The sequence below is a fragment of the Halichoeres trimaculatus genome, unplaced genomic scaffold (genome assembly GCF_033239565.1).
Source record: "Halichoeres trimaculatus isolate MK-OKI-2021-1 unplaced genomic scaffold, fHalTri1.1 fHalTri1_scaffold_24, whole genome shotgun sequence".
Taxonomy (NCBI): domain Eukaryota; kingdom Metazoa; phylum Chordata; class Actinopteri; order Labriformes; family Labridae; genus Halichoeres; species Halichoeres trimaculatus.
This window is the reverse complement of record NW_027437202.1, coordinates 5386592-5413527: the sequence shown is the minus strand read 5'-3', so window position 1 is coordinate 5413527 and position 26936 is coordinate 5386592. Positions and strand designations below refer to the sequence as shown.

Here is a 26936-nt window from a genome sequence, read left to right as displayed (position 1 = left end):
TTCACTCCTTAATTTCTCTTCATTCAAGCTTCAATGAAAAGACGCTTCTGTTTTTTTCCCAGCAGCCCGGTGGTCTCTGCGCCTCTTAGTGCCTGTCTCCCTATCTCTGCCTCTCTGTCTGTCTCTGTCCAGCTATTCCAGACATGTTTCAGGGCTCGGCCCCTGCCAAATATGGGAGGAGGGCGGCGAACAAGGAAGACAGCCTGTGCGGTCACTACTTCACTCCACACCTCCTCCTCCACAGTGTTTCCCATCACATCTTTTCCTTAAAGATCAACTTTCTGCCTCATTTAGTGAAATCACACATGAGAGGATTTGATTTTCCTCACAAGAGTCAGAGCAGTTGCTCCTCTTTAGCTGCACCAAACGGTGGCCTTCCGGCTTGTTTGACCTCCGGGGTCGACAGCTGCAGCCACACACGAGCTATTAGCGGAGCAAAGAGAAGCCGACAGACGTAAAACGCACACACACAGCATATAAAACTGCAAAACACATTCACAGAAACAAAAAAATATCTTTACAGTTTCATAAAGTACAATACAGCCCTAAATATATCATCACAAACAACACGTCGGTATGAAACGACCCCTAAGCTGCGTAATCCTGCATCCATCTCTCTCTGCAGGATCCCCAAGGTTGCAGGACTTAAAAATGGCGTCAGGATGAGCATCCGAACATCAACGCTCTGCGGTTGAAGCATTTGTTTAACACCTGGAAAAATAAACAAGCGTGAAATCTCTAAATGATTCCTGATGAGTGAGAAGCATCCAGAGTGGAGGGGTAAAAATAGGCCCGTCTGTGTTATGCGTGTTATCGAGTATAAAAGCACAAGCTGCAATTACACAAATGAATAAACTGGCCGAGAGCTTTTTTTTTTTTTTTTTTTTTTTTTCTGCTGAGTGCTGAGAACACTGCCGCCCATTCAATTAGGATCGAACTTGCAATCCTGGCGATTCCCCGCTGACCTTCTTGCAACGCAGCAATTACCGCGAAGCTCCTCCGGGGGGGAGGTTCATAAAAATGAAATGGGTCTTCTTTGCAAAGCCGTAAAAAGAAGAAGACGCCGGAGAAAAAAAGGCGTTTATAAAAGCGGATGCAGTGATACAATAGCCGTGCCAAGTCATGACTCAGCATCCTTCTGTTTGCGCGAGCCTCCTCAGATTAACAGCTGTAATTATGAACGTCATCATCGCTGTGGACATGAGGCTCTTAAAGCTGCAGGAAGGAGAAGTTAGGATGAAAATGATGTGAGGTGAGTTTTTTCAAGTGTGATTGAGGAATCGCTGCTATGTGACACAGTGAGGTGGGAGCTGAGCGCCTGTGGGATTTTACTGGTGCGGTCTCAGGTTGCAACCCCCCCCTGTGGAGGGGGCGGCCAGTAGCAGGGCGACTGACGCCCCCCTATTTCTGCAGCGGCTATTTAAAGGCCTAATTGACAGGCCAGGGGAGGGAGGGGAGGCGGGTGCGTCGCCTGTGGTGATGGCTTGGAATACGGTGAATTTAAAGCTTGAAAACCAAATAAAAATTTTCTCATCAGTGAAACTTGAGTCTGTATTTAAAAAAAAAATCAGTTTAAATCAGAGTTTGTCTGATTAAACCGGCTGCGAATGATGAAACAGCATGTGAGGCTATAAGCAGCTGTAGACAAGTGAAGACAATCCATCCATCAAACTATGTGTGTGTGTGTGTGTGTGTGTGTGTGTGTGTGTGTGTGTGTTTGGACATACCGTGCTCGCCGTCCACAGCGTCCTCACAGCGGGACTCAAAGTTCTCGTATGAATCCCAGCGGATCAGGGGGTCCTGGGTGTTATAGTCCACAGAAACACTCGGCCCGTTTTCCAGGTGGCCGAGGCCTGATGTGCACACGGTTAAAGGGTTATTTCACAATTTTAACAACCAAATTTCACTTTGACTGCATAAGGACATTACTTTAAAAAAAGTTGTTCACCTCTGATTTTTTCAGGTCCGTATGAGAAAACAAACTCCACCTTCCCATACTCTGGAAACCTGTCATCTGTTCAGACACAAAAAGACTGAATTTTGTACTGTAAAAACCTGATCCTGTTTGCTCTAAAAACACCAGAGTGTGTCCGGAGCAGCGTGTTTATACTGGAAACCACAAAAGCAGCTCAAACCACTGATCAAACAAACCATATTTGCTCTGGTTATCTCTAAAACACCTTTCATGTTTTCCATCGTAGAGGAACTCACCTTTGAAGGTCTCATCCAGCTCGCTCTTCCCAAAAACCACCCCGAGGTCGTGGATGGCGCACGTGTGGAACTGCACCCTGAACATGACGTCTCTGGTGGGGTTCCTGAACCGCTTGTGGTAGCACTTCAGCTACGGGAAGAGAGAAGGTGGTTAGATGATGCACATGTGACTGAACAGGACAATAAAACGACACTTGAGTTGAGATCTAACCAGGATGTCTCCCTTCAGGAGCAGGCCGGGCTCGATGGTGATGCAGATGCTTGTGTTGCTGTCTCCTTGCACATTACTGGAAAAAATTAACAAGGGTATCTTATTAGACGTGAAAACTTGGTTAAGTTCTGCAAATAAAAACTGAGTAAGGGTCCCCGTACTAGATTCCTGATGTGTAGACCGGCTGCATGGCCTGGTAGATCTTCAGGAACGGACGGCAGCCTGGGAAGGAGAACGGACGTTAATATTTTGAAGAAGGCAAACAACAACTGAAATCTCATCAAGTGTTTTTGTCTTATTTTGCGTAAAAACTGTCTTATTTTACTTGATATGAGCCACACTCAACTGATCTTTTTTCTCTGGCTTTTAACACACAGTAACCCCTGATTCTATTTATTTATTTATTCAATTATTTTACTTTAATTTAATTATTTTATTCTATTTCACTTTCAATTATTTTATTTTGTATTAGTTTATTATTTAATTTTACATTTATTTCATTTTAGTTTAATTATTTTATTTTATTTTAGTTTTATTATTTTATTTTAGGTTTAATTTTTAATTTTATTTTAGTTTTATTTTTGTGTTTCATTTTAAGTTTAATTATTCTATTTTATTTTAGTTTAATTATTTTATTTTAAGTTCAATTTGTTTTTACTTTATTTTAGTTTTATTATTGTATTTTATTTTTAGTTTAATTATTCTATTTTATTTTAGTTTAATTATTGTATTTTAAGTTTAGTTATTTTATTTAATTTTATTTTAATTATTTGATTTCTATGTACAGCACTTTGGTCAACAGTGTCTGTTTTTAAAGTGCTTTACAAATAAAATTTGATTGGATTGGATCAGTCCAGAAAAATGTCTGTCTTAATGTTATCTAAAGACAAAATGAGGTCTGAATTGCTTCTGACATTCTCTCTTATTTTTGTCTACAAATAACTTGAAACAAGACATTTCTCTGAACTGACCAGTTGAATGTGGCTCATATTAAGTCCAAAAAGACATTTTCTACTGAAAATAAGACAAAAATACTTGATAAGATTTCAGTTTTTTTGCAGTGCAGACAATCAAGCTTCTTTCACATTTGGCGGGAGGAAGGAGGGAAACACTCACCCCCTTTGGACTCAAAGTTGGGGATGCCGTGCATGATGACGTGGTGCAGGAACAGAGGCTTGTTGTTGATTTTGATGTGTCCGGAGAGGAGGCCGTTGAAGTATCGCACATACCTGCAAAAACAAAAGAAAGTGAAGAGACTCAGAGAGAGACGGGTGTGAACAGAGGCCAGTCGGGGGTCTGTTGGATTAGTGTTGTGCTGGTTAATGATGATAATGATGATGGTACTAAACACGACCTTGACCGTGGGGGTCGCAGCGAGCAGACGCCCCCCTTTGCTCTGCTGTCAGCGACCAGATGGTTTCCACTCTTTTTAATTCAATTAAAGCGAGTTGAGACGTGCTGGGAGCTCGTAGCTACTGTACGTGTGCGATTTGACACAGAAACAGACAAATTTACATTCAGCACGAGTGGAGTCCAGGAGCGTTGTTTCCAGCAGCTTCACATCCCAAACGATAATCATTTAATGATACTTAATCACGGCGTGTAACACCTCTAATCCCAATTTTTACAAGCTTTAATAGCAGCAGCAGATTGAGCTCATCTCCCTGTCTTAACGTTAATGTCACACATTCCAGACCATAACACAGGCAGACTCCAGGGGCAGAGATAATTATATCCTGGGCAGGAAATAGCAGCAGGGCAGAGGGCAAGCCTATAGACCTGTTGGAGAACGGCTCGCTGGCTAATTCAGCGGATAAAAGGAAGCAGAGTGACATCCTCACTGCTTCCTTTGTTTCGTCTCCTACTCATGAAAACCTCAAGGAAGCTGAATTCAAAATAAGAAATACTTCACATGCTTCCAACCCTTTCTTGATTAGTTTGACCCATTCTGCGCTGGAATTTGGATGTCAAAACAGCGTGTTCAGAATTGGAAAAATACGCCGTGATAGGAGACAGGAATGAGCTGCCACCGCTCCCGCAGACTCCCCAGAGACGCCCGAGGAATCCCTCAGATAGTCGAGATGGATCGCTCTCCTCCGTGCCACGGCGTTCACTCGCAATTATCCCAATTAAAAGTAAAGTGGAGATAATCAGGAGGAGAAAATGAGAAGAATTTCCTCTCCCTCAAAGCAAAAATGAATTCATCGATTCAAGTTTTGTTTTATATGTCGTCTGAAGGAAGCAGAGAACAAAGCGTGGCAGCAAAGGTCAGACTCATAAAGCAGATGTTAGAAAGGAAGAGGGGTAATAACTGACCTTATTTGTGATGGTTGACCCACAGGAAGAGCTTTGTCCTCGTAGAAGCGCCTCATGGCAAACCTGTCCAACGCCTGGTCAGCACTGTATGAAGAAGCAGCGACATTTTTTGTCATTTTTTGGTCTGTATTTAAAAGTCGGCTTGTGTTTTTACCCCCTGGCTTTCATCTCTTACAAAGTAGCTTTAAACCCCTCTGGCTCCACCCCAGCTGTTCACATCTGGTTGCATTAAAGAATGATGTGAGAATAATCACAGCGGTGTTTAATTTTGAAGGCTGCTTAAGTCGTGGACCCTGAGGCCAAACTGCAACTGATCGGCACTCCTGTCCTTACAAAACCCTGATATTAAGAGCTCAGTTACACCGTACCTTGCAGATATGTTGCTGTAGTGCATGTACGCAGCCACCACCACTCCAGTTCGACCTCTGTTCCCCTGAAACACAAACAGACGAAGCTGGATTACATCAGGAAGACGGTTTAATCAGTTTCATTAAGTGCAAAAATCTTCTGCTGTACCTTGTTGTGCAGAACCACCACGTTGCGAGGATCCCCGTTGAGCCAGGTGTCAATTGCTTTGCACATGCTGCAGATTTTGTCCAGCGCTGGCGCATGATGATCCGGCCATCCAAACTCCAGAACCTGTGCAACAAAATCAGAATCAGCTGATGGTTCAAACCTCCATGAGAGCAAAAAAAAGGCGGTGAAGTGTTCGTACCTTGGGGTTTAACTTTGATAAATCGCTCCCCCACTCGCTGAGGTTCAGAATCTGTGATCACAAACGCAACAAATATGAGCTCATAAACAGGAAATGTAAACAGAGTCCTGCAGGATTTCCTTGATTCTCACCAGATAGTGCTCGCCATGTTTGGACCGCAGCATCGTCGCCACCTCCTTGAGATGTGCGACGTAGCTGCGCTCCTCGGCGCTGGCGGGGAAGCAGACAGAGATGATCCTCTCTGTGATGTAGACCAGGTCCACCTCATAGTTCTCCTCCATGGCCTGAACCACGCTCTGACTCCTGGAGGGAGCAGGAGAGGAGGGAGCAGGAGAAACATTTCAGATTCTTCAAACATCATGACAAACATCCTCTTCTTCTTGTATTTCTTGGAAAGGAGACGATTCACAATCCTCGGCTGATTGTTGATGTGACCTTTGCTGGTGTTATGCAATCTTTTCTTTTTTATTTCCCCAAAGGAAAGCATGCAAACATGAGAAACAAGGCCATAAAAGAATAACAGACAACACAGAGGTTGAGCCATGACTTGGATTCCTTGAGAAAGTCAAATTCTCAGAGCAAACAATCTTTTTTGATGTTCATTAAACGGAGCCGAGGTGCAGGATTACGAGGTTTAAAAGAACTTAGTAGCTGAATTTATTTAATTTCTTAACCCAACAATCTTTGTTCTAATCCTAGGGCTCATGCTCATTTGCATTTTCGTTGCAAAGTAATCAAAAAGATGTTAAAAAAACGAAGCTTCTCCAGTCGTATTTCTTCATACGCTGATGATATGAGAGTGTATATATGTGTGTTTTTTTAATGTGTGTCTCACCTCGACTGCTTTCGCCTTATCTCCACGCTCTTGCAGGACCTCGTCGATCCCTAGAAAGCACACAAAGAAAGAGAAGAGCAGATTAATGAGCCAGCTCCATCTGGTTATGATGAGGCTGTTATTGAATTAGCCTCGTAAACTGTCAGAGAAGCAAAACTGAAACCACTTGGAGTAAGAGAAGGAGAGTTTTCAGGACTTCGGCACACACTTTAATTACCCTGCCGTGTTTCTGCGTATTCACAGAGCAAAAAGTGAACGTCAGATGCTTTTATTGTGTTGTATTGTGACAGGACAGCACGGGGGAAATGTCACAAAATGTGCCGTTCTGTCGAGGAATGGCTGCATAATAGATGCTGAAGCTGGCTCTTCCTCTCAGTGTTCATCGGCCCAGTGGGGGGACTTCATGTTTCACTGAGTCAGCTGCTATCAAAACGATAAAACCCTCTAAAAAAAAACAACACATGACAGCTTCATCTTCACAAGCATCCTCTGTTTTTTCTGTGTCTCACAGAATGAGTCAGAAAGGTTTGTAATCACCGCAGCGAGGTTAAACGCACGGCGTATTCCTGCACGTGAAGCTGATCCCTCCCCAGGAGCTGGAAACAGGGAAGCATAATTCTCTGTGATTTGACAGGAAGCAGATGCTGGGCGGGCGGCGGGCGCTGGTGTTTGCAAAATGAAACAGCCGGTTCACATGGGGCTTCAGGGGGTGTTACGTCGCTACATTTCACATTTCAGGAACAATCTGTTGTGTTGTTGCAACATGGGTGCTGCAAACGCCTGGTGAAAGTCAATGAAGCGTGTGGAGCGTACTTTCTGGACCAGGGGTCATTTTGCTTCTGCTCACCTGGATTAAAGTCATTCAAAATCTACTTTACCTTCACAATAAAGACTATAAAGTGTATAAAATTCTACACATAGCTAAAATCCAGTGAATAATTATCTAAACAATACGTTTTTTTAATTAATGTTACACGAGAAAAGTTACAAGTGGTAACTTTTCTGACACCTCCTGCTTCAAACCAAAAAAGTCAGAGGAACATGAGGTCCCACTTTCACAGTCTGTATTCATACTGAAAATCACATTCAAGGGAGTTTTAGTTTTTAATTTTTCATAAATTTGCAAAAATAAAACAAAATAAGTTTCAAAAATAAAAAAGTAAGTTTCAAAAATAAAATAAGTTTCAAAAATAAAATAAATCAGTTTAAAAAATAAAAGCAAATAAGTTTTAAAAAAAAACAGTTTCAAAAAACAGTTTCAAAAATTAAAAAAAAACAAGTTTCAAAAATTAAAAAAAAAGTTTCACAGATGAAAACATGTTCCAAAAATAAAAAGCATAAGTTTAAAAAAAGTTTCAAATATTTGGAAAAATAATTTTTAAAAATGCAAAAAAAAAAAAAAAGACAAAAAAAAAATTATGAAAAAAAATCAAAAACTTCTAAGATAAATTAATAAATTTGCAAAATAAAAAAAATAAATTAAAATTTTAAAAAATGTCCAAAACATGTGGAATTAAACAAATTACAAAATTTTACAATAAAGATTTAACAATTTGGAATTAATACCTGATTTTTATTTCATATATTGATAATATCAGTCATTATTTTTAAATTCTTACTTATGTCTTGCAACATATCAAGCCCATATCAAAAGCTGGTATTTTGGCAGTAAAATGAATCCATCCACACACAATTAATTAGTCTTTTTGTAGATGTAGTTATCTTCCCAGGGCTGTAAAACTTGAGTTTAGTCACAGGTGCATGGAAAGTTGGTGGGCTGTTGATGTTGTAGGACGTGAAGTAGAGCAGTGGCAGGCTTTGACAGATGTTGTGAAGATTTAGTTCAAAAAAATGTTAAATCATGATTATATTTAGTCAATAATAATAATATTTTTTTAAAGCTACAAGGAGCCACTGCAGAGGAGTGAAAGAGCCTGATCTGGAGATTCAACTGCACCTTTCACACTTCTTCTGCACCTCCAGGTTGGTGAGGAACACATGCAGTAATATGTTAAAGTAACTCCTGCGTGGCTTCCAGCATCCTACCTTGCTGAACAGATACCCAGTGCTCCACCTCCAGGATGAACACAGGTGAGCGTAACGCTTCCGAAAGGAGCTGCTCAGAGGCATGGCTTCAGAATTTCCCAGCAAATTTCAGGCGTTTTTAAAAAACATCATCCCAGATTGTACGATTAACCACCGTTGATAAAAACAAAGCAGCTCCAGCTCCTCATGGCAGAGTTTGTACCTCAGACTTAATCAGCAGTTAGGTAATAAACCGATACCCTTCCTCTCTCCCTCACATCCACTTTCTCCTCTCTGGAACAGCTCCACCCACGCTCTCATTATCTCTCATTATTACCGACTCCCACCCCCACCTCCTGCTGCTTCTCTTGTCTTGACTCCTTTTTTTCTCCCTTCGTGCCATATGTTGGTGTCTGATATGGTTCCTGTGAGGACAGGGGGTGTTTTTATGGACGTTGGCTGCTTGTGTTTGACCTTAACTCAACTTTTCATGCTGTTTTTATTTTTTTTAACACAGGTTTGAGCCTTTTACTGCACATTTCCTGTAGTTTAACTTGAGTATTTTTGATATACATGCAGCGTCAGGAGCGTATGTGTCTTTTACTCTTGATTCTCTGCCTGAGCCACAAACTGATTCATATTCCCTCCATAAAACCAGCCCCACACTGACTCAATTATGTTAACGGTGGGGTTCTTCGACTGGAAACCACCATGGAAGTATCCTATATGGGCTAAAGCAATAACATTCCTCTTACACACTCCCTGCTGTGTATTTACCCACTTATGCACACACACACATGCATGCATGTATGTAAAAAGCTGAAAACCATTTGGAAATCACATTAAATCTGCGATATTCAGCTATTTCTCTGTGAAAAACCCACAGACTGTGAATAAATCTCCCTGCAGACTGGTGTACACAGCCCAATCTGTGTTTATAATCTCACTCTGAGTCACCGCCGAACTTCTGCTGCCGATCTAAACACTCTGACGCAAGCACTGACTCATTATTGACTTGCAAAAGAGACAGGAAAGAGGAGATGCTGCTTTTATCTTTGGTGTAAACGCTGCTCCTGCTTTCATGATCTGAGGGATGAAAAGTTTGCAAATTCTGTCTTGGATAAAGTGTTTTCTTCTGCGTTTTCTTTCAGGAAGCTTTGAAACATGCACACCCTTCACGGTTTAGCATTCCAGGCCTTTGCAGCAATGTTCCAGAGTTATGGGCATTGTCCCTTTAATTCCAAGAGGATTCCCTTTAATTCCAACTTATGCAACATGTGCACCCTAAAATTAGTCCAGCCCACAAAGCAACAAAAGCAGCTCTGATTCGTCGGCTGCTTTCTGTTGCCTGATGCTGCCACCTTCTGCAGCGTGCAGGAACAGGTGCACTAAAAGCTCACAAATGTACATGCAAACGTGAGTCCACGTACATTTGGCCGTTTAGTGCACATGAGGATTGTTATTCCAGCTGCTTTGCTGCATAACAATCCCAGGATGCATGAATGAGAAGTTAGTTTTTAAAGCATGTCTCCTTGTCTTTTCTAGAAGAGGAGTAAAGAAGAGGTGTTACTTACCGGTGTATCTACATGCTTTAATGGCAGCTGAGGAGTGGGAGGCTGGAGAAAGAGAAGCGAGACAGAGTCAGAGGGTTAGTCATTGTTTCTGTCGCACTGAGGGAGAAACAACATGGTGAGAGAAAGGATGAGAAAGACAGAGGGATGGAGAGTGTGTGTGTTGGACGTGTGTCCTTCTGTTTGTCGGATGCTGCAGACAAACGCGGAGGACGCTCGGCTGAGAAAGGGAATCCATGAATCAAACTCAAACACTCCTCATCCAGCAGACGGGAAGACCAAATCATCAACTTGTCAAAGCGGGGGAATAAAAAGCTAAACTGTTGGTGAAGTTACACAGATGCAGACACACAGCAGTTGACAGTAATCCATGTGCTGAGGAAAATCTCTTGAGTAGACTCTATAAACAAAAGCAGGGACTGTTTAACAAGCTGCAGCAGTCATTTAAAGAGGCTGACGTCCAAAGTAAATAAGAGAAAGTCGTTACCGCGGCGAGGAATGTTCCTAATTTGGTCATATCACTGGCGGTTAATCTCAATCTGAAACACTTTTTATTCGATTTAGCAGCGGATTGAGGAGGAATCAGAGCCATCACGTTTAGATTCATGCTGCTGCTCTAATCCTGTCCTAACATTTGCTGAGCATGCATTCTTTATGGCCCAGATTTGGAGAAAAATCCCATTTCAAGCTCATTAAAGTGGAAGTGACTGGAGCTTCGGCGTTGCAGTGCATAAATCACCCAGGAGGAGAGGGAAGAAAAGAGGTGGTAACACTGCACCCTGAAAACTCCAGGAAGAGGGCTCACATTGAAGCAACACAAGAGGATGGAGGTGCAGCGTTAATTGGTGCACAGATTCACTCACCGGCTCATACTTTGTAGTCGTTTGACATGATGAGGTGACCTGCAAACAGAGAGACATGAAAGCATGTGAGAAAAGAGGACAAACAGATGAAAGAGGCAAATAAAAAGCTGTATCCTTCCAGCACTTTAGGACTGTTTCTGCTCTAAAAAGAGACACATCTCTGATGTTTCCTCCTGAATGCTTGAGTATTCCCCAAATCGCCCTCAACAGGACAGAAATAACCACTGCGTCAACAAAAAAAAGGGTCTTTTAAGCTGTTTCTGTGTGGGAAAACATGTCGGGCTCATTCCAGGCAGCATGGAGGAGAATGTTTCCTGTAAGAGCCAGAAAAGCATCCAACGTGCTGGCTGTGTAGTCTGTTCTGCATGATGTTTTATTACTAAAACCTTGGCCTTATGAAGCCTTTGCATTGTTAACCACTAAATATTCTTTTTTTTTGTCACATATTTTTGTTAGATTTTGTGTTTATGAATTATCACAATTTTCTGGTTGATCACCGATCCCTGATCTTTAAAAAGCCTGAACTGACGATACCAATTTTTATTTTTTGCAACTGACAGCGTTTACCTTCAATGTTCCAATCTTAGTTTATTGAAAATCGTTCAACAATACCTGTTAAACAATAAAATCTTTATGTTTTAACTTAAAAAAACAAAAAAAAACAAACAACAAAAAAATGTGACAAAGAGCAAAGATGGAAGACATCTGCAGTGTTGCAGCTCCACCTTCGGAGATCTGATCGGTTAAGTCTGGCACCTCTCCGAAAGGGTGCCAAAAAGTTGGACGGCTCGTCTCAGTTATTTGGGGATCTGTCCCGGGATAAGTCAGTAGAAACGCTGTAAAATGCGTGATGAACCAAACAGCTGTCCTAACTCAACAAAAATTATGTTCCCTGGTGTTATATTCAGATAATGATAAAAAACAAACAAAGAAATAATTCAAATCAAATAACCACAATCCACGATCAACTAGTAAATGTTAAAACGTTTCTCGACACCAGCAGCAGCTGGTCTCAGGTCAGTCTGTGGTATTCCTAGCCTGCCCTCCCTATGAGCTGAAATCCTCTTCCCTTCATTGAGCAACTCCAAAAACCCTGAAATCTCCAGCTCCACTTTCTGAAATAACATCCTCCCCCTGCTTCTTTTTCTTCCTCGCTAAACGTTTCCCAGCAAACGCGGCTTGGTGGCACACCAGCCCTAAAAACTGCATCCTGCAGAACCCGTACCTGTTGCCAGACCTCCCAGCAACAGTATCACTTGTCCCCTAATTATACTATCATCTCAAAATAAGCGCAGTATTGATTTCCTGATGTTGCAATCCTACATGTAGCATCTTTAAATAGCAGTTCCCAAAACAGTTTCCATGACAGGCTGATGTGGCTCCTGATCGTCTGGGTCCCCCTCTCTGCATCACAAATCACTGATTATGATGCACAAACAGACTCTGGCCTGTTTGTTTTACTGTGCACAGGAGTGGGGGTGCCATCCATGCATACGTGTTGTGAGCTGACGGATGTTTACGCGGCGAGATGAGAGCGCGCTATCAGCGTGCGACAGAGGCAGGCAGGAAGGAAGCCGGCGTAATTAGTTTGCTCGGGGAAAACAAAAGAGTCATTGACTTTGTAATGCTATCATCAGGGGTATCGGAGCACGGCGGAGGGATACAATCGCGGGGGATGTGCAATGTGATGGCATCAGTCCACAAATCGAGCAGGAACGTGAAGAAGGCGACCATTGGGTTTCTACGCTGCACAAAACTGAAATCTTATCAAGTGCTTTCGTCTTGATAGTTAGACAAAGTTTTTTCTTATTTCTTTGAAATTAGCACATAACTTCTTTAAAATAATGTCATTGACCCAAGTCCCAATTGGTAGGTTACTTTTTCACCAGTTTCTTTTAAATCAACTCCAAATTGCAAAGTAAGAAGTTGACGATTAGCAAATAATTTATTTGAACTTAAATCACAACCCAACACAAAATGTTTTTAGAAGTATCCCAGTCATTTCTGCTATTTTCAGAGAAGCAGTTGATTGTCAGCTATTTGTTTTTGTTATCACTTTATTTTAACAGATTTGTGCATTGCTTATTGTTTTCTCTGTAACTACTGTACCTGCTGCCTCCAGAATAATGTCTTAATACAAGTGACTTTTCTCTTGTTCCATTGGCAGATTTTTTTTAACTTGTTCCAAACAATTTGGACCTCATTTTTTTCCTTAAATAACTTAACAATAAGACATTTCTCTGGACTGGTCAGGTGAATGTGGCTCATATTAAGTCTAAAAAGACACTTTCTACTGAGAATAAGACAAAACACTTCATAAGATTTCAGTTTTTGCAGTGTAATCAGAGCGTCAGGGTTGACGCTACATGAGTCATAGCATCCAGGAGCCAGAATCAGCTCATTCTTGCTCTTCACTGTCTTCTAACTACCTGGGGCCGCTGCTGACATTCATATATATATCAGCACTGGCTGCTGCAGTGGCCCCGGGGGCCTCGTAGCAGGAGCATCTGCCTTTATTTACGGCTGACAGGAGGAGCTGTTCTGTAGCGTTTGTCTGCAAATGTCCCGATGATGACTCCCTGCAGTATTGATCGAGAGGTCAGAAGAGGGAAATATGACTTGGTTTCTGTTTGTTTACATCCATAGAAACCAGACTATTGATCAGACACATCCCAGACACAGAAATCCAAGATCATCCTGAGGTAGAATTTGTGCTTTTTCATGTGGTTTGGAAGGAGTTAGAAAAGGACGACCACCAGAGAAACCCCAGACTTAAAAACTCATCCAGTACTTGTGCATGAATTAGGGATTTGACGTGGTTATTGCTTGCAGATATACCTTGAATCAAGACCTGCCAAGAAGCAGACGCGCTCTGTGTTTGCACTTCCTCTCATGTCAAAGCAGACGGAGAGAAAACACAGACGCTGACCTCACAATAACACAATCATGCATTCCTTCAAACACCAAAGCCTCGCCACATCACCACGCAACCAGGCGAGAGACGGCTTCAACCATATTTGGTGCATGGAGCTCGGGGCCAGACTTATGGAGGCTTCACGTGGGTTTTACCAGCTCAGACGGATAAAAGAAGAAGAGGCCCCGATACACGCTTCGGTGTACGATGAGTCAATGCATCTTCTTTCTGCAAAATAATTATGTAACCGATCTGTTTTTGATGCATTAAGAGGAGCTTGATTCGTATGTTTCATCTCTAAATGCATCTCCAGCCAATCGCTTCCCAGCAAACTGACCAGCAGACCACAAAGAAAAGTCCAGCCAGAGTCAGAGTGGGTTTAGGCTTTTAAAAAAATAAAAGGGAGCTTATAATCTCACGGAGTCACGAGGGACGTCTGGGAAGCAACTGAACTAGAACAAGGAGTCAAGCGAGCCACCGCGGGGGCCCCCTCCGCAATCTCAACCCAGCCGAGAGGCCTCATTAGGGGGCAAACAGAGGTGAGCCCAGGCGGGACCTTGTTGAATTACCCACAGCAAAGGTCAAGCGGCTCAGGTGAGTCTCCACAGCGTCACGAAGCTCCCCTCCTCTGTCTTGATCCCCCGTCTTCACAATGAGAGCGTGGATCAGCGGGGGCTTTAATGATTTCACTGAAAGTGCTGCTCAAGTACTCAAGTGGGTTTATATGGAAATGGAGAGAGCAGAGTATCAAAGCACGACTCTGGGGCCCGGTCCACTGAGTTGAAACATTGTATAATGAGTAAACGCTGCAGTTCAGGCGGGATGGTGATGAACTCTTTTCTCTGCAGTCTCACAGACTTCAAACAGGCTGGAACAAGCATCTCTGATAACCAGGGAAGACTTGCTCAGCAACCTTAGCGTGCATTGTTTGAATTCTTCCAAATACAGGAAAAGGCACGAGACGTCATATTTTTGCAGGATTAATTTAAAGCTGCAGCTTTTCCACAAGTTTCCATGTTTTGACGCGACGATAAACAAGAAGTAATCACTCTGATCTTTGTCGATGTGTTTGCATCTGTGCATAAATCATCTCATTGAGCCTGCCATTGGTCCAACCACACTCAGAATTCCTCAAGCACTCCTCCTGCCCACACAAGAGCCACTGCCGCGCTCATGGCAGTTTGCCTGAGAAAGTAAATTCTTCGCTTTCCAAACGGGGGCCAAATAAGGACTGAAGCTCAAACGGCCCCTTTGGAGGGATTTATCCATCGGCTGGGTTTCTGTTTTACTTGGAGAGCTCGTAAATCCGCTGATGGCTGCGCTGCTTCAGAGCATGTTCTCTTTCTGCTTTGACATTTTGACATAATGTCGAGTGTGTAACACGGCGTGTTCGCCTGGGTGGCAGCGCGTCGCTGGCAGGAGCTGGCTGTGATGCCGTCGGTGGTTAAATGTTATCAGATGTGTGCAGAAAAGAAAACTGCATGGGAAAGATTTCAATTTAGAGCCCAAACTTCAAACAAGTCTAAGCTATCTGCTGGATGTCTAAATTTGGATCCAAACACTGTGAATCACGTCTCTCAGCTCTGGCGTGTCCAGGAAGGTCAGAAATGCTGTTCAAAGACGAAAACAGGATGGATTGGAGCTGTTGTGTACACGTCTAAACAGTTGTTTTTGCAAAGTAGAACAAGCTGCCCGACAGCTGCTTCCAATGGTTTCCATCAACACCCGGTGGCGCAGCGTAAACAGGAGCTTCCCGCAGCATGATGGAACCAGAAACGAAGACCTTGAATGGATGGCGTGTTTGGCGAAGTGAGATGGAGCAAGCAACACATTCCCACAACTAAGAAAGAAGATACAGTGGTCAACTTTTTTCTCATCATATTTATTTCCAAAGATGCAATTCAAACAAAATTTCTACCAGACATTGGTATCAACTCAAATAATCCACACATGAAAAGAAATCACAACGTTCAGGTCCATAAATAATGATTATGGTGAATTAAGTATGATAACACAGGAAAAAAGTATTGAAGACACTAACTGAGACTCATCTAATACTTAGTGGAGAGGCCTTTGTTTGCAATGACAGCTTCCAGAAGCTTCTTGTATGTTTTAACTGATCGCTCACACTGCTCAGGTGTGATTTTGGCCCATTCCTCCGCACAGATTGTCTTAAAATCTGGAATATTCTTTGGTGTCCTGAGGTGAACCCTTTTCTTTAGTTCTTTCCACAAATGTTCAATTGGATTGACTAGGCCATTCTATTTCATTGTTTTCTCTGTAACAATTATACCCGCTGCCTCCAAGTCTTTCTGGAGCACTTTCAGGGTGGTCCTTGGCTCATTGAGAGTCAGAAATCTTGCAAGGAGCTCCTATGCGTGGCCTGTTGATGGTAAGGTGGTGCTTCTTCCACTTGTGAATAATTTGCTGTGCTGACCCATCATGAGGTGTGTGGTATTTAACTGCTTTGTGAAAAAACAACCTTCAAAGCGTTCAATACTTATTTTCCCCACTGTATATTTTTGGTTAACACGCCATAAATAAGAACAGAAACCAGCTCATTTTGACCTTAAATGGTACAGACAGAAAAACAAAGACATCCAAGAGGTCAAAGACGAAATTCCTTACCCCAGACAAAGATGCCAATGTTGGGTTTAAGACCCAAAGGAATGTCATTGAATGGATGCACAAAAGTCCAAAGACCACCGATCAACGAGGAAGCAGCATCCTGACCAGGCCAGCTACTCTGGTTTGGCTGCACCCCTCCTCTGTACGGTTACTACCAAATAACTCGCAGCCATGAGCACAAAATACCCCATTAAACAAGAACATGACGAATATCAGATGTGCAATTGTGGCTTACATTGGACACAGGTTGAAAACCGCCGAATCTAAAGGCTGGAGTTTTATGCTCGAGGAGCATGACTGCACATCATAAATGTTGGTCATTCGATCGGGGTTTCAGTCATGGGAGAGCGCTAACACTTGGCATCGCTTGTCAATCCAAAATTTACCTGATTAGTACGACTCCAAAAGCCTCTAAAACAACTTCATCATCACTTGATGGGAGTTGGGTGGATTTGCCATCACTTCCTGTTTAATTAGAAGTGGCTGCAGGAAAAGTTCGCATTCACTCGAACCACTAATAATACAGGGAAGTGAGAAAAAAAGGAGCAATGCCAAGCCAAAATAAAGGGTGTACAGTTGGGGAATTGCAATAAAATACAGGCTTACAGGAGACGAAAAGCTTCTTGAAAGTAGAATGTGAAAACAGAGCAAACCTCGTCATGTATTGACAGAAATAAGTCAGAGGCTCAGCTACTAATTCCGCCTTGGCCTCTTGTGTGGTTGCATGTTAAATGCCATCCTCCCTGGTCACTCCTGCTTTTAAAACACATAGTTTGGAGCTGACGCAGCGGGAGATGAGTCAGTTCAGCAATCAGAGTTTTCATTTTCTCATCGTAGAAGTTTGAAGATCTCGTTGTTTGGATGCAAAGGCATCTTCGTGTTGTTGCACGCAAGGGAAGTCATGATAGGGCTTCGTCCAGGAGTTTGGGATGGTTTCTGGGCAATGTGAAGAAGGGGATGATGAAAATCTCTTGAGATTTCAGAAGACATTGAGGACAGCCTTCGGTTTAAGGTTGTGCAATGCGCCATCCGTCCATCCACCATGGTCCCTTGTTGGAATCCAGCTGGTGCAAGTCTTCTGTACTTTTCTTGGAGGTGAAAGAGTGTGAAAAGTGATTTCCTTCACGCCATAAAACCACATTCCTTTCCCTTGTTTTGACTCTTGAGCAGGAGACAGGACACACACAACCCCTCGCGACCTCTTGACCACTTGTGTTTAACTGCTACCCCTCTGTTAGCTCGCAGTCAAAGCTGAGTGATTGCCATCATCAGTCTGCGTCCTCTCTCAGACGTGTCAGAAAGAAGAAGTGTGAGAAAGAAAAGCCGAGGCAGGTAGAGGAAGAGAAAGACGTTTCCTACACTCCACCAGCTGCTCTACTTTATCTCTCGCAGCGGCAGGTTACGCTGGGAGAGAAAACACGTGGTGGCCTGCTGTGTTGACTGGTTGCTCTCGGTCTTCCCGCGACATTGCCGCCACAAATCACTACACGTCCAGTCATGAAAGGCTTGGACTCATGAGGCCTGTCGTTACTGCTCTCATGGGAGCGACTTTCCCATGAGTGCGACTTCCAAAACATGCAGCAGTTTCAGCTGACATGCTCCTGGAAGACTCAGAATTCCCTCCTTCTTACAGAGTTTTCACATTTAAGAATGCAAGCTCACCCTTACCTGTGCACCAGTCCCACTTTGGTCTTGTCTCTACCTCCTCATTCTCCTTCCTCGAGACCCCCCTCCAGGAGCGAAAGAGTGTAAAAGAGAGGAAAACAGATCCTTTCTCCTCCTTCTTCTCCCTCCTTCTCCTTCCTTCGCCGGCCCTCTCAGCTCAGAACAACAGCAGTAATCCCAAACGCGTGCCAGAGAGCTACTGAACTCTGCTCTGTGTATATGCGTGCCTCATGTGGATGTCTGTGCAGCCTCTGGACTGGACCAGGACAGAGCCTGTGTGCTGCTGGCTACACCTCCTCCCCGTCAAGTGCCAAGAAATTTTGAAACACGCTATATAAGGCCAAGAAAGTGGCTTGGGGCTCCTTATGATTCCGGTACCCAAAACGAGTGAGAGCTAAACGCCGTCCAGGGGCAGACAGTAACTGTATCCCTCCTCCTCCCTCTTCTTCTTCTGCTGCTGCGCTCACTGTTGCTGTTGACACATGCTTCACAGAGGGAGTGTGTGAGAGTGTGTGAGAGGAGGGAGACAAACTTCCCTCTTGTTTCTGTGAAAAATCTCCCTCTGATCACTCTTCTCAGATTTTCTCACTTAATCTGAAATGCCTCTCAGCTCCCTGATCCCAGACTTGAAAATATTTGCCTTTTGAACACTTGGAGTGAACTTAGCTCTTGACCTCCAGGAGAAGTCTGGGGGTAAATTGCTCCATCAGTCATCTGCTAGCACCCGCTTATTAGCCCTCCACGCCGTTTGTCTGCCAGCGCTATCTCCGTCGCATCCATACCACTGAAGGGCATCGCTATGGAGACGTGCTGTGATGACTCTTTGATGTGACGTGTTTGCGCCGGGGAAACAGACCTGCCTCTGTGAAGGCGCTGCGAAGGAATGAGGAGGGCCAGACTCTGTGTGTGTGTGTGTGTGTGTGTGTGTGTGTGTGTGTGTGTGTGTGTGTGTGTGTGTGTGTGTGTGTGTGTCATCATTTTCCCTCTTTTCCCTCCTTGTTCTACCTTTTTCACTTTCATGCTTGGATAGTTCCTCTCTTTTCCTTGCCAACATTCTTGAACGCTCCTCATCCCTGCTTCTCCGCACGTCGCACTGTGCTTTTGGTCCTGCTCCATGCACTTTTTTACAGTCGGTAGATAAAAAAGAAAAACTTTGAAGAGGGGGGGAAAGACTCTGAATTTTAAAACAGGAGCTCTGGAAGCATGCTCGGGGCAAAAAGCAAAACAATGACTTTCAAATCCAACTAAGGAAGTGTTTTCAATCCACTGATGCAGCACGTTAAAGTCTTGTTTGTTAGCTAAAATGAGAAACTTTATATTTTCTGAAGAACTTCTTCAGCAGTCTGTTCAGTCGCTGTCTCCTGTCTGCTTACAGCAGGTTAAGTTCTTCCAATGTGGTCTGTGAATAGCATGATGCTACTCTGCCTCCTGGTATTCCCTCTGTTGCTGGGTTAGCATGGCTAGCTTCTAAGTCTTATTGGAGATAGATCTTACATTCCCAATAATGTTGGATGGAAGGACAGGTCCATGTCGTCACTTCTTAGCTCACATTGTGGGAAACATCCGGCCTAGCACCAGTTAGCACTGACATGCTACAGGCTTCTAACAGCTGATTTCACATGTAAACAATGCAGCCATGGTTACATGTACGATCTCCAGACAAACACAGGAGCAAAAATAGTAAAAAAAAATATCACTGAAGACACAAAATTTTCTCAAGAAATAGACAAGGAAGAGAGAGCTGCTGTAACAGGCACCCACAAGTCTCAGATTTTAACACAAACTCCATAAATAGCTTGAATTTCAGCTTGAAGCTGGTAAAACTGGGTATTAAAGAGCTTTCTGGTCTCATTTAATGGAGCGTGTCATTTGCAGAAGCCTTAATTAAAGGCCTCTCCCGGTTTTCACACATCGACACATGCGAAAACGTGGATTAAGACGTCAAGATGCCTAAGACTGGAAAACACTTGACCTCGAAATCCTGCAGAAGAGGGAGGCGCCGCTTAGTTAGGCTTAGCAGAGTTTGGAATGTGCAGGAGTCGACTCAGAGACAAACAAACGTCCTTTCAAGACGCTTTGTAAAAGCAAAAGTTGGTTGTTACAGGTAGGACTTCAAACAGAACATCCTCCTGTTTCTAAAAATGCTCAGCTGTACCTCGCACGTCACTGCTTGTGTTATGTAAGCGGCGAGCCTGGCAGAAAAGGATTTTAGGCCACTAGAGATGAAAAGGAAGGACCGTTGGGAGTCTCCTCGCGGCACTTATATCCCCTGGATTTTCTTTTGCATGACAAAGTAACTATTGAATCTTCTAAAAATAGGCGTTGAGCGTGTGACTGGGATGCCGAATCTACTTCAGAGCCGCAAGATTAAAGAAGAGGACGGTGTTCCTTCCTGACTGTCTCAGAACTCTATCGAGTAAATCCGAAGCATTCTCCAGTTTTGTTGTTTACACCAGGAGCATTCGAACTCCATGCATGCTCCAACCACTTCCCATAATTCCTCTCCGGCCTGAACCCCTTCCTGCCAAACCCTCGCCTGCGTCTTCCAACATCGAGGAGCTCAAACCGCCGCGACGGCATTCCGGGAGCCTCCTCCAAGAAAGAGCGCGGATAAATCACAGGGAGTAATGAGGGCCTGTTTCCACGGAGGGTGAAAGAGAACAGAGAGCTCTCAGACTGTCCAGTCAACACAGGAAAACACACACACACACACACCTAAGGGTGATGTGTTCCTGGGTGGATCTGCTTGCATAGTTTTGTTGCAGTGATGCCAAACCCACGCCTGGATATCAGACGATGTTAATCTCCACGAATGAGCAAAACCACAAGATAGTGGAAAACTTTGGCAGGCTGCCACTGTGTTGACCAATTTAAGATGTTTTGGAAATTCACGTTGTAGAACATGAAAAATTGCATGAGATAAATGTGAGTCGAAGACATGAAAACAGAGGTTAAAGCTGTAAGGAGTACATCAAAATTCCCCGACACTACTTCAAAAACTCCAGAGAAGCCACAGCTCAGCGTCCAGCCAGATTTCAGACATCATCCCAGCCACAAAACTCCACTCCACTCCACCAACGACAACCAAAACAACTCCTCCGAGGTCTCCGAACTCAGCAGGAAGAGAAAGCGTCCGAGAACATCCTCTGACTCCAACAACACGACCTCGCAGGGACGGCTGTGGTCGGTCGGGAAGGAAAACAGAAAAACTGAGGGTTGCCTGAGACGATTAAGGGGATCTTTATCAAGGGACGTGAGCGCACATCTGTGTTTTACATGTTCTGCAGAGATATTTTCATAAGCTCTGATGATTGAAACTCATGTGGTCATGAAACATATCAGTAATGCTCAACTGGCAGCAAGATTACAGGGAGGTTTGGGAAACTTTATGGAGCTAGCGGCACAATAAGTCAGAGTCTAACAACAAAACAACCAGTTTGAAGACGTTAATGTCGTGAAAATGAGGGAATTTGTTTTTTTATAATAGCAATAAAAATGTTAAACACTGCTTAAAGGGCAAAACTCAGGTCAGAAATGTATGAAAAATGTGTTTATAAAGGAGTATTCCGTAGATGTTTATCACATCCTCATTAAAATCAGAATAGGTCTTGTTAAGGTGTCGTAAAATCAAAGATGCTGCGTAAAATGTTACTGTGTCTGAGTCTACAACAGAGACGGAGCCAGGATTTTAATTTGGGGGGGCCAAACCCATTTTGAATTACAAAAGTTAGTTAATAACTACTACCATATGGATATATTATTGTTACTATGTTTGGTTTAAAGCAGATTTTGATGTTTTTTGATCCATTAATATTTGATAAAATTTTAGTGCATCAGTTGGCAATAGCTGTCAATGGTATTGACCAAAAAGTAGTGCACTGATGCACCAATGGGCTGTAAGAGCAGAAGCATCAACCACAGTTAAATAAAAGAATCCCAAAATCATTCTCTAGTCCTAATGACATAACACAAGGCTAAATGAGTCATAACTTTTTACCAACAGGCTAAAAATGGCCAAACTTGGCTTGTTTTATAACGACAGGGCATCTAACGATGACAAAACGAGCATAGAGTGAAAAAATATATAATATTTACATTTAAAACCAATTTAAAAAAAAGAAAAAGAAAGAAAAAATATCTTTTTAAAGAAAAGTCTGAGGTGGGCCTGGGACCCTTGAGCCCACCCGTGACGCCGCCCCTGCTCTACAATATAAAATTGAAAATAAACACATAAAGCGAAATCAGTGCAGCACAGAAGTTATTTTCCCTCAACCTCATTGTGACTCATGACAAATTTACTGCTCAGGGTCAGCGTGGAGTCGAGTGTGTGCCTAAATCCACAGACCCGCTCAGAAACAAAGAGCCTGGCGCTGCCGCATTGTGTCCTGATTGTTTTTATCCGACGGGTCGATTTCACTTGGCGGAGCCAACACAAATGTTTGACGTCCTGATTTGATGGATTATAGAACCAGATTGTGCCAGAACTTGAATTCTCATCCAGATTTACCAAATAAAAGGTTTTTCTTCCTCCTTCATCTGTCACCACCAGAATGAATGAGTCATGATTCGCCACCACAAATAGCCTCTCCTGGTTGAAGAAATATTCTCCTTGGATGTTTTGGGAACACACAGATTTAGTTCCTATAGTAATATTTGAGGTGATTGATGTGTTTTTGTGTTTCCTCTCAATATAAGAAGCTAAACTGAGAATGATGTGGTCAGATTTAACAACTTCCTGTCCTTCCTGGTGTTTGTCTCATGATTTAGAACAAAAACAAACAATAACAAGGAGGAACATACATAAACCACTGCATGTGTCTCAGTGTATGTGCCTACTGTGCATGTTATGATGAATATCAATGTGACACTTCAATGAAATATGCATCACATGCGTGACAGTGTTGATGTGCACACCTCTGCATGTGTGTGTGCATAAGTGATGATATCGAGAAGCAAGAAAGATGCTGGGTGTCTTACCTTCACTTCACATTTTTTATGGCAGGACAGCTTGCACGCTGGAAGAGAAGACAGAGAGTGACGTCATTTGTGCTTTCACATCTTTTATAAAATCAGTCTGCACATAAAGTCTCTCCACTGCTGCAGAAAAACACCTGACAGCTTTTGCTGCTGAATGAACTGCAAAGGAAACAAGGTCAGCTTTTATCCTGGCGCTAACGTGCTGTGATGCTGCCCTCTAGTGGCTACACAAAGCAAGCATCCATTGATTTGTTTGGAATGCAGGTTTTTCCTTCAAAACGACACCAAAACCGGCTAAAACTGTCTCTAAACGCTCCCTTAAAGAGGTCAAAGCAGACTGGGAAGAATCCAAAGCTAGCGCCATAATCAGAAAAAGAAAGAGCCATGTTTAGACGCCTGTGCATGTGTGACCTTTCACCCTTACACCTGCTCCCTCTAGGTGGTCCCCAGGTGGTGCATGAGTCAGATGTGTCGTTGCAGGAATGTTGTGGGTGGTCTCGAAGAAAAACAACTTCTGTGATGTAATAAATGGATGACTGCAGCGCTGATTGGTGATTATTTAGATTGTTCAAGAGGAAATTATCCAACAATTAGAGGAGCATCTCTCCTAACGAGTGTAAAATAAACCCACAGTCCGAGTTTACTTCAAATTTCTTGTGCAAAATAAAAATCTCTGAGACCTGGAGCCGGTGCACGAAGGCACCAGAGGGAATCATTATCATCATGAGGTTTTTACGCTGTTAATGAGCCCTACTTATCCACAGGAGGCTCCCCTCACTCTGCTTTGTTAAAGGAAAACATGCAAGGAAAGGAAAGGAAAGGAAAGAAGGTAAGATGGACATGGATTTTTTAAGGAAGGATGCTCACACTGACGTGTGTCCTTGTGTTTCCTTGAAATCCTGCACCAGAGCAGGAGAATCTGGAAAAAGAAGCCCGAATTGATATTTTTTTGCTGATTAAACCGGTTTTCTTGGTGCTGCCAGACTGCAGGAGGCACAGAAAGCTTACTGTATTTTAACAAAGAGGATGAATGAACAAAAAGGAAGATGAAAGGGAAAGTAATTCTCCTGTGCTCCTCTTTGCTCTCTCCTTCCTTTGTTTTCTCGCCGTTCTCCCAATCCCCCCATACCCCAGTTTCTCCCTCTTTATTCTGCCTCCCCACCCCTTTTTCCCCCTCTTATCTAGGCTAATGCAGCAGCAGCAGCCATGCTAATTTTAACAGCAAAATCCTCAGCCAAAGCCCTGCTACACGGAGGCCGCTCTGCTCCTGCCGGGCTTCTGGGTGTTTGTCAACCAAAATGTGTTTTTTTGTAGTTCAAAGGGAAGAAACAGAGCGAGCAGGAGGAAGGGTGTCGGAGAGATGGAGAGAGGAGGAAGTAAAAAAACAGAGAGGCTGCCAGGGAGCCCTCTAACGTTAATTTCCCCTGGACTTTTCCTGGAGTAACAATAAAACCTTTCGTTGGTCTAAATTTAGAATCGAACACATGTGACTTCAGGAAGATGAGGAGAAGAGGGAGGGAGAGGAGGAGGAAACCGAAGCTGGGGCTGTACATGTGCGCAAGCTGTAGATACAAAAACTCAAACTCCTGCTGACGTGAGGGGATGGATATTCTGTTGCCAGGCTGCCAGGAACATTTTATGTCATCAAAGAAGGAGGAAAGCTGATTTTTGGCCTTTCGGTGGATGGGAAATGCAATCTGAACGACAATCGTGAAACATGATTATCAGTGCATAATGATTTCATTAAGGTCTGTCGTTGAAACTCCTTGGTCAGGTTTGGAGAAACAGTCATGAAGACGTCACAAAGTTTGAAGTGAATATTTTGGCATTGTAGGCAGGTAACAGGGATGAAACGGTTTATGAAAACAATCCAAGCTGTTTGGTTCAGTTTGTGCTTTTCTTTTTTCTTCATTTCCTAAGTTTGAAGTGAATATTTTGGCGTTGCCGGCAGGTAACAGGGATGGAATCTCTTTCGTTCTCCTCACTCGATTTGGGGTGCATGTGCTTTGTTTGGTTCGTGTTTTTTTTTTTTTTTTAATTTTCTCAGTTTGAAGCAAGTATGTAGCTCCGATCATACGCATGTGCAACTTGAGGTAAAGGAGGACACTTTGTAGGGAAGCATCTGTTGTTGTTTACATGAGGAGTTAGCGGGTGGACCTTGATGTGGCGTTCTGCTAGCAGCGTGAGCTCTGATGACGGCGGTAAGAAAGTGGAGGATAAAACCACGACTAAGTGTCGCCAGCTTAGTGACTTTGTCGCTACATTTTAAGACTTTTTTTTAAAGTCGATAATTCTTGCAACTTTTCTTGAGTTTGGAGAATCTGAGGTTGAAGCGTATTTTGATTTCCTCAATGGTCAGCGTTAGTTAGTGGCTTTAAGAGGCTTCTGGGACAGCCAATAGGAACTTTCCTTACTGAGAAGTTGAAACTAGCAATGTTTCTCTCAGATTTAATGATGTTTGAAATGTGAACAGCCTCATTCTTTCAGCTTTTTCAAGACGAAACATGACAGAATTGATTAAAAATAGTCTGTTAATAGTGGAATGTAGGGGTATACGCTAATCTGGGGTGTTAAAAACAACAACAATAAAGCTGTCGGATCCAGATTTTTTTAACTGGGAAGTCAAAGTGTCAGAGTGAGCGTGATTAACAGCAGATTTTTGGGGAAAAGGCCAGGAGTGAAATGAGAAGACTGATATTAAAACCATGCCTGCACAAGCAGATTTTTAACTTAGCTTAGCACACCGCTTAGAGGGAAGTCACCTCTGCACAGAAACCTTTAAGCACTCTTAATTCACCTTTTAACAAACGTAAGGATGGAGAGTTCTCCTCTCACCTTTGCAGATGAGCCCCTCCTTGGTGATGGCCTGCTTGCATATATCACAGCTCTTGGCCTTCTTGAATGGCTTCAGCTTGAAGGTGTGTGTGTGGACGCCCTCCAGCTCGTCGGGCTGCAGAGAAAGAGGAAGGAAGAAGGGGATCAGGGGAGAGCGGCTTGGACGGACGCCAGGAGAAACACATTTAATATTCAGCAATGAAGTGTTGGTGTGTGGCTGCAGGGTTTAGTCTCTTTCATGAGCTCTGTCTCTCTTTTTTTTTCCTCTAAAGTTTGAGATTAGTGAGCACAAGTTATCTCATCAACCATGAGCAGCATCAGTGTGTGTCCTCGTGTTTGCACGCTCCTCGCTGACATACACTTACTGACAGGTCCCGCCCACCAGCAGAGGATGCTTTCACTTTGAAGTTTCTAATTAAATGACTAATTAATGATGAAGAAGACGAGCAGAAAGAGAAGGAGAGAGAAAGCCTCACAGCTGCTCACAACCTCAGAAACTCGAGGAATGATGTGCGCTTATACTCTTGTGTGTGTTGAATATTTCTCCGAGCAGCCTGAGGACAAAACAGCTCCACAAAAACTGCGTCAAAGGAATGTCGAACATGAATTTTCTTACAAAAGCAAAGAGGTTAAAACACAGATGAGGAAGACGACAGCCTCCCTAAAAAACGTCTTAATTCTTAAAACCAGGAGCTCACAAACGCAGCCAAATCGACAGCAACTGGGTCACTAGGATTCCCTCTTAAGAAACAGCTTCACATCAAACGTTTCACAGAGTCATAAAAAACTTCAAAGAAGATTTTTCAGGGCATCTTTTCCAGCGTTCTGATTTTATGTTATTGTTTCCTCCTCACTAACTCACAGTGATGTCATTTCCTCTGTGTATTTTTGCAGCTGCACTCTCAGGTTGAGCTCGGCCTGACTGTTAATCTTCACGCTCGCAGTGTTTCACTGACGCCTTGTTTCAGGCCTCACCTTGAGAAAGGATGAATGAACCCCAGAGTCCCAGCAGGAACAATTAACACCAATTAAACCGCAACGATAAATCAACCGGAGGAGAGGCTGGAGTTTATCCTTGAAGACATTTCTGCCAAAAAACGTCATTAGGATTCACTTAAAGAGAATCAAAGCTGAATGTCAACAAATACGTCAACTGTTGGATTAACATCA

At 43.2% G+C, this 26936-nt stretch overlaps 1 protein-coding gene across 12 annotated transcripts in view; it reads right to left on the bottom strand.

Moving 5' to 3' along the window:
* Positions 1-26936, bottom strand: part of tns1a (tensin 1a) — a 58036-nt gene that overhangs the window by 17257 nt on the left and 13843 nt on the right. For 9 of the 12 annotated variants that reach the window (XM_074664207.1, XM_074664203.1, XM_074664206.1 and 6 more), the window contains exons 2-17: positions 25767-25881; positions 22932-22969; positions 10748-10786; positions 9888-9929; positions 6289-6338; positions 5585-5756; positions 5454-5504; positions 5255-5377; positions 5107-5171; positions 4739-4822; positions 3539-3651; positions 2584-2644; positions 2423-2498; positions 2212-2341; positions 1949-2014; positions 1728-1853 (exon numbers count right to left, since the gene is read on the bottom strand). In XM_074664207.1, the coding sequence (XP_074520308.1) occupies positions 1728-1853; positions 1949-2014; positions 2212-2341; positions 2423-2498; positions 2584-2644; positions 3539-3651; positions 4739-4822; positions 5107-5171; positions 5255-5377; positions 5454-5504; positions 5585-5756; positions 6289-6338; positions 9888-9929; positions 10748-10786; positions 22932-22969; positions 25767-25881 (1351 nt within the window). Of the gene's footprint in view, positions 1-1727; positions 1854-1948; positions 2015-2211; positions 2342-2422; positions 2499-2583; positions 2645-3538; positions 3652-4738; positions 4823-5106; positions 5172-5254; positions 5378-5453; positions 5505-5584; positions 5757-6288; positions 6339-8334; positions 8457-9887; positions 9930-10747; positions 10787-17957; positions 18054-22931; positions 22970-25766; positions 25882-26936 lie in introns of those variants that run through there. The other 3 variants (XM_074664208.1, XM_074664214.1, XM_074664213.1) reach the window with 3 other exon arrangements.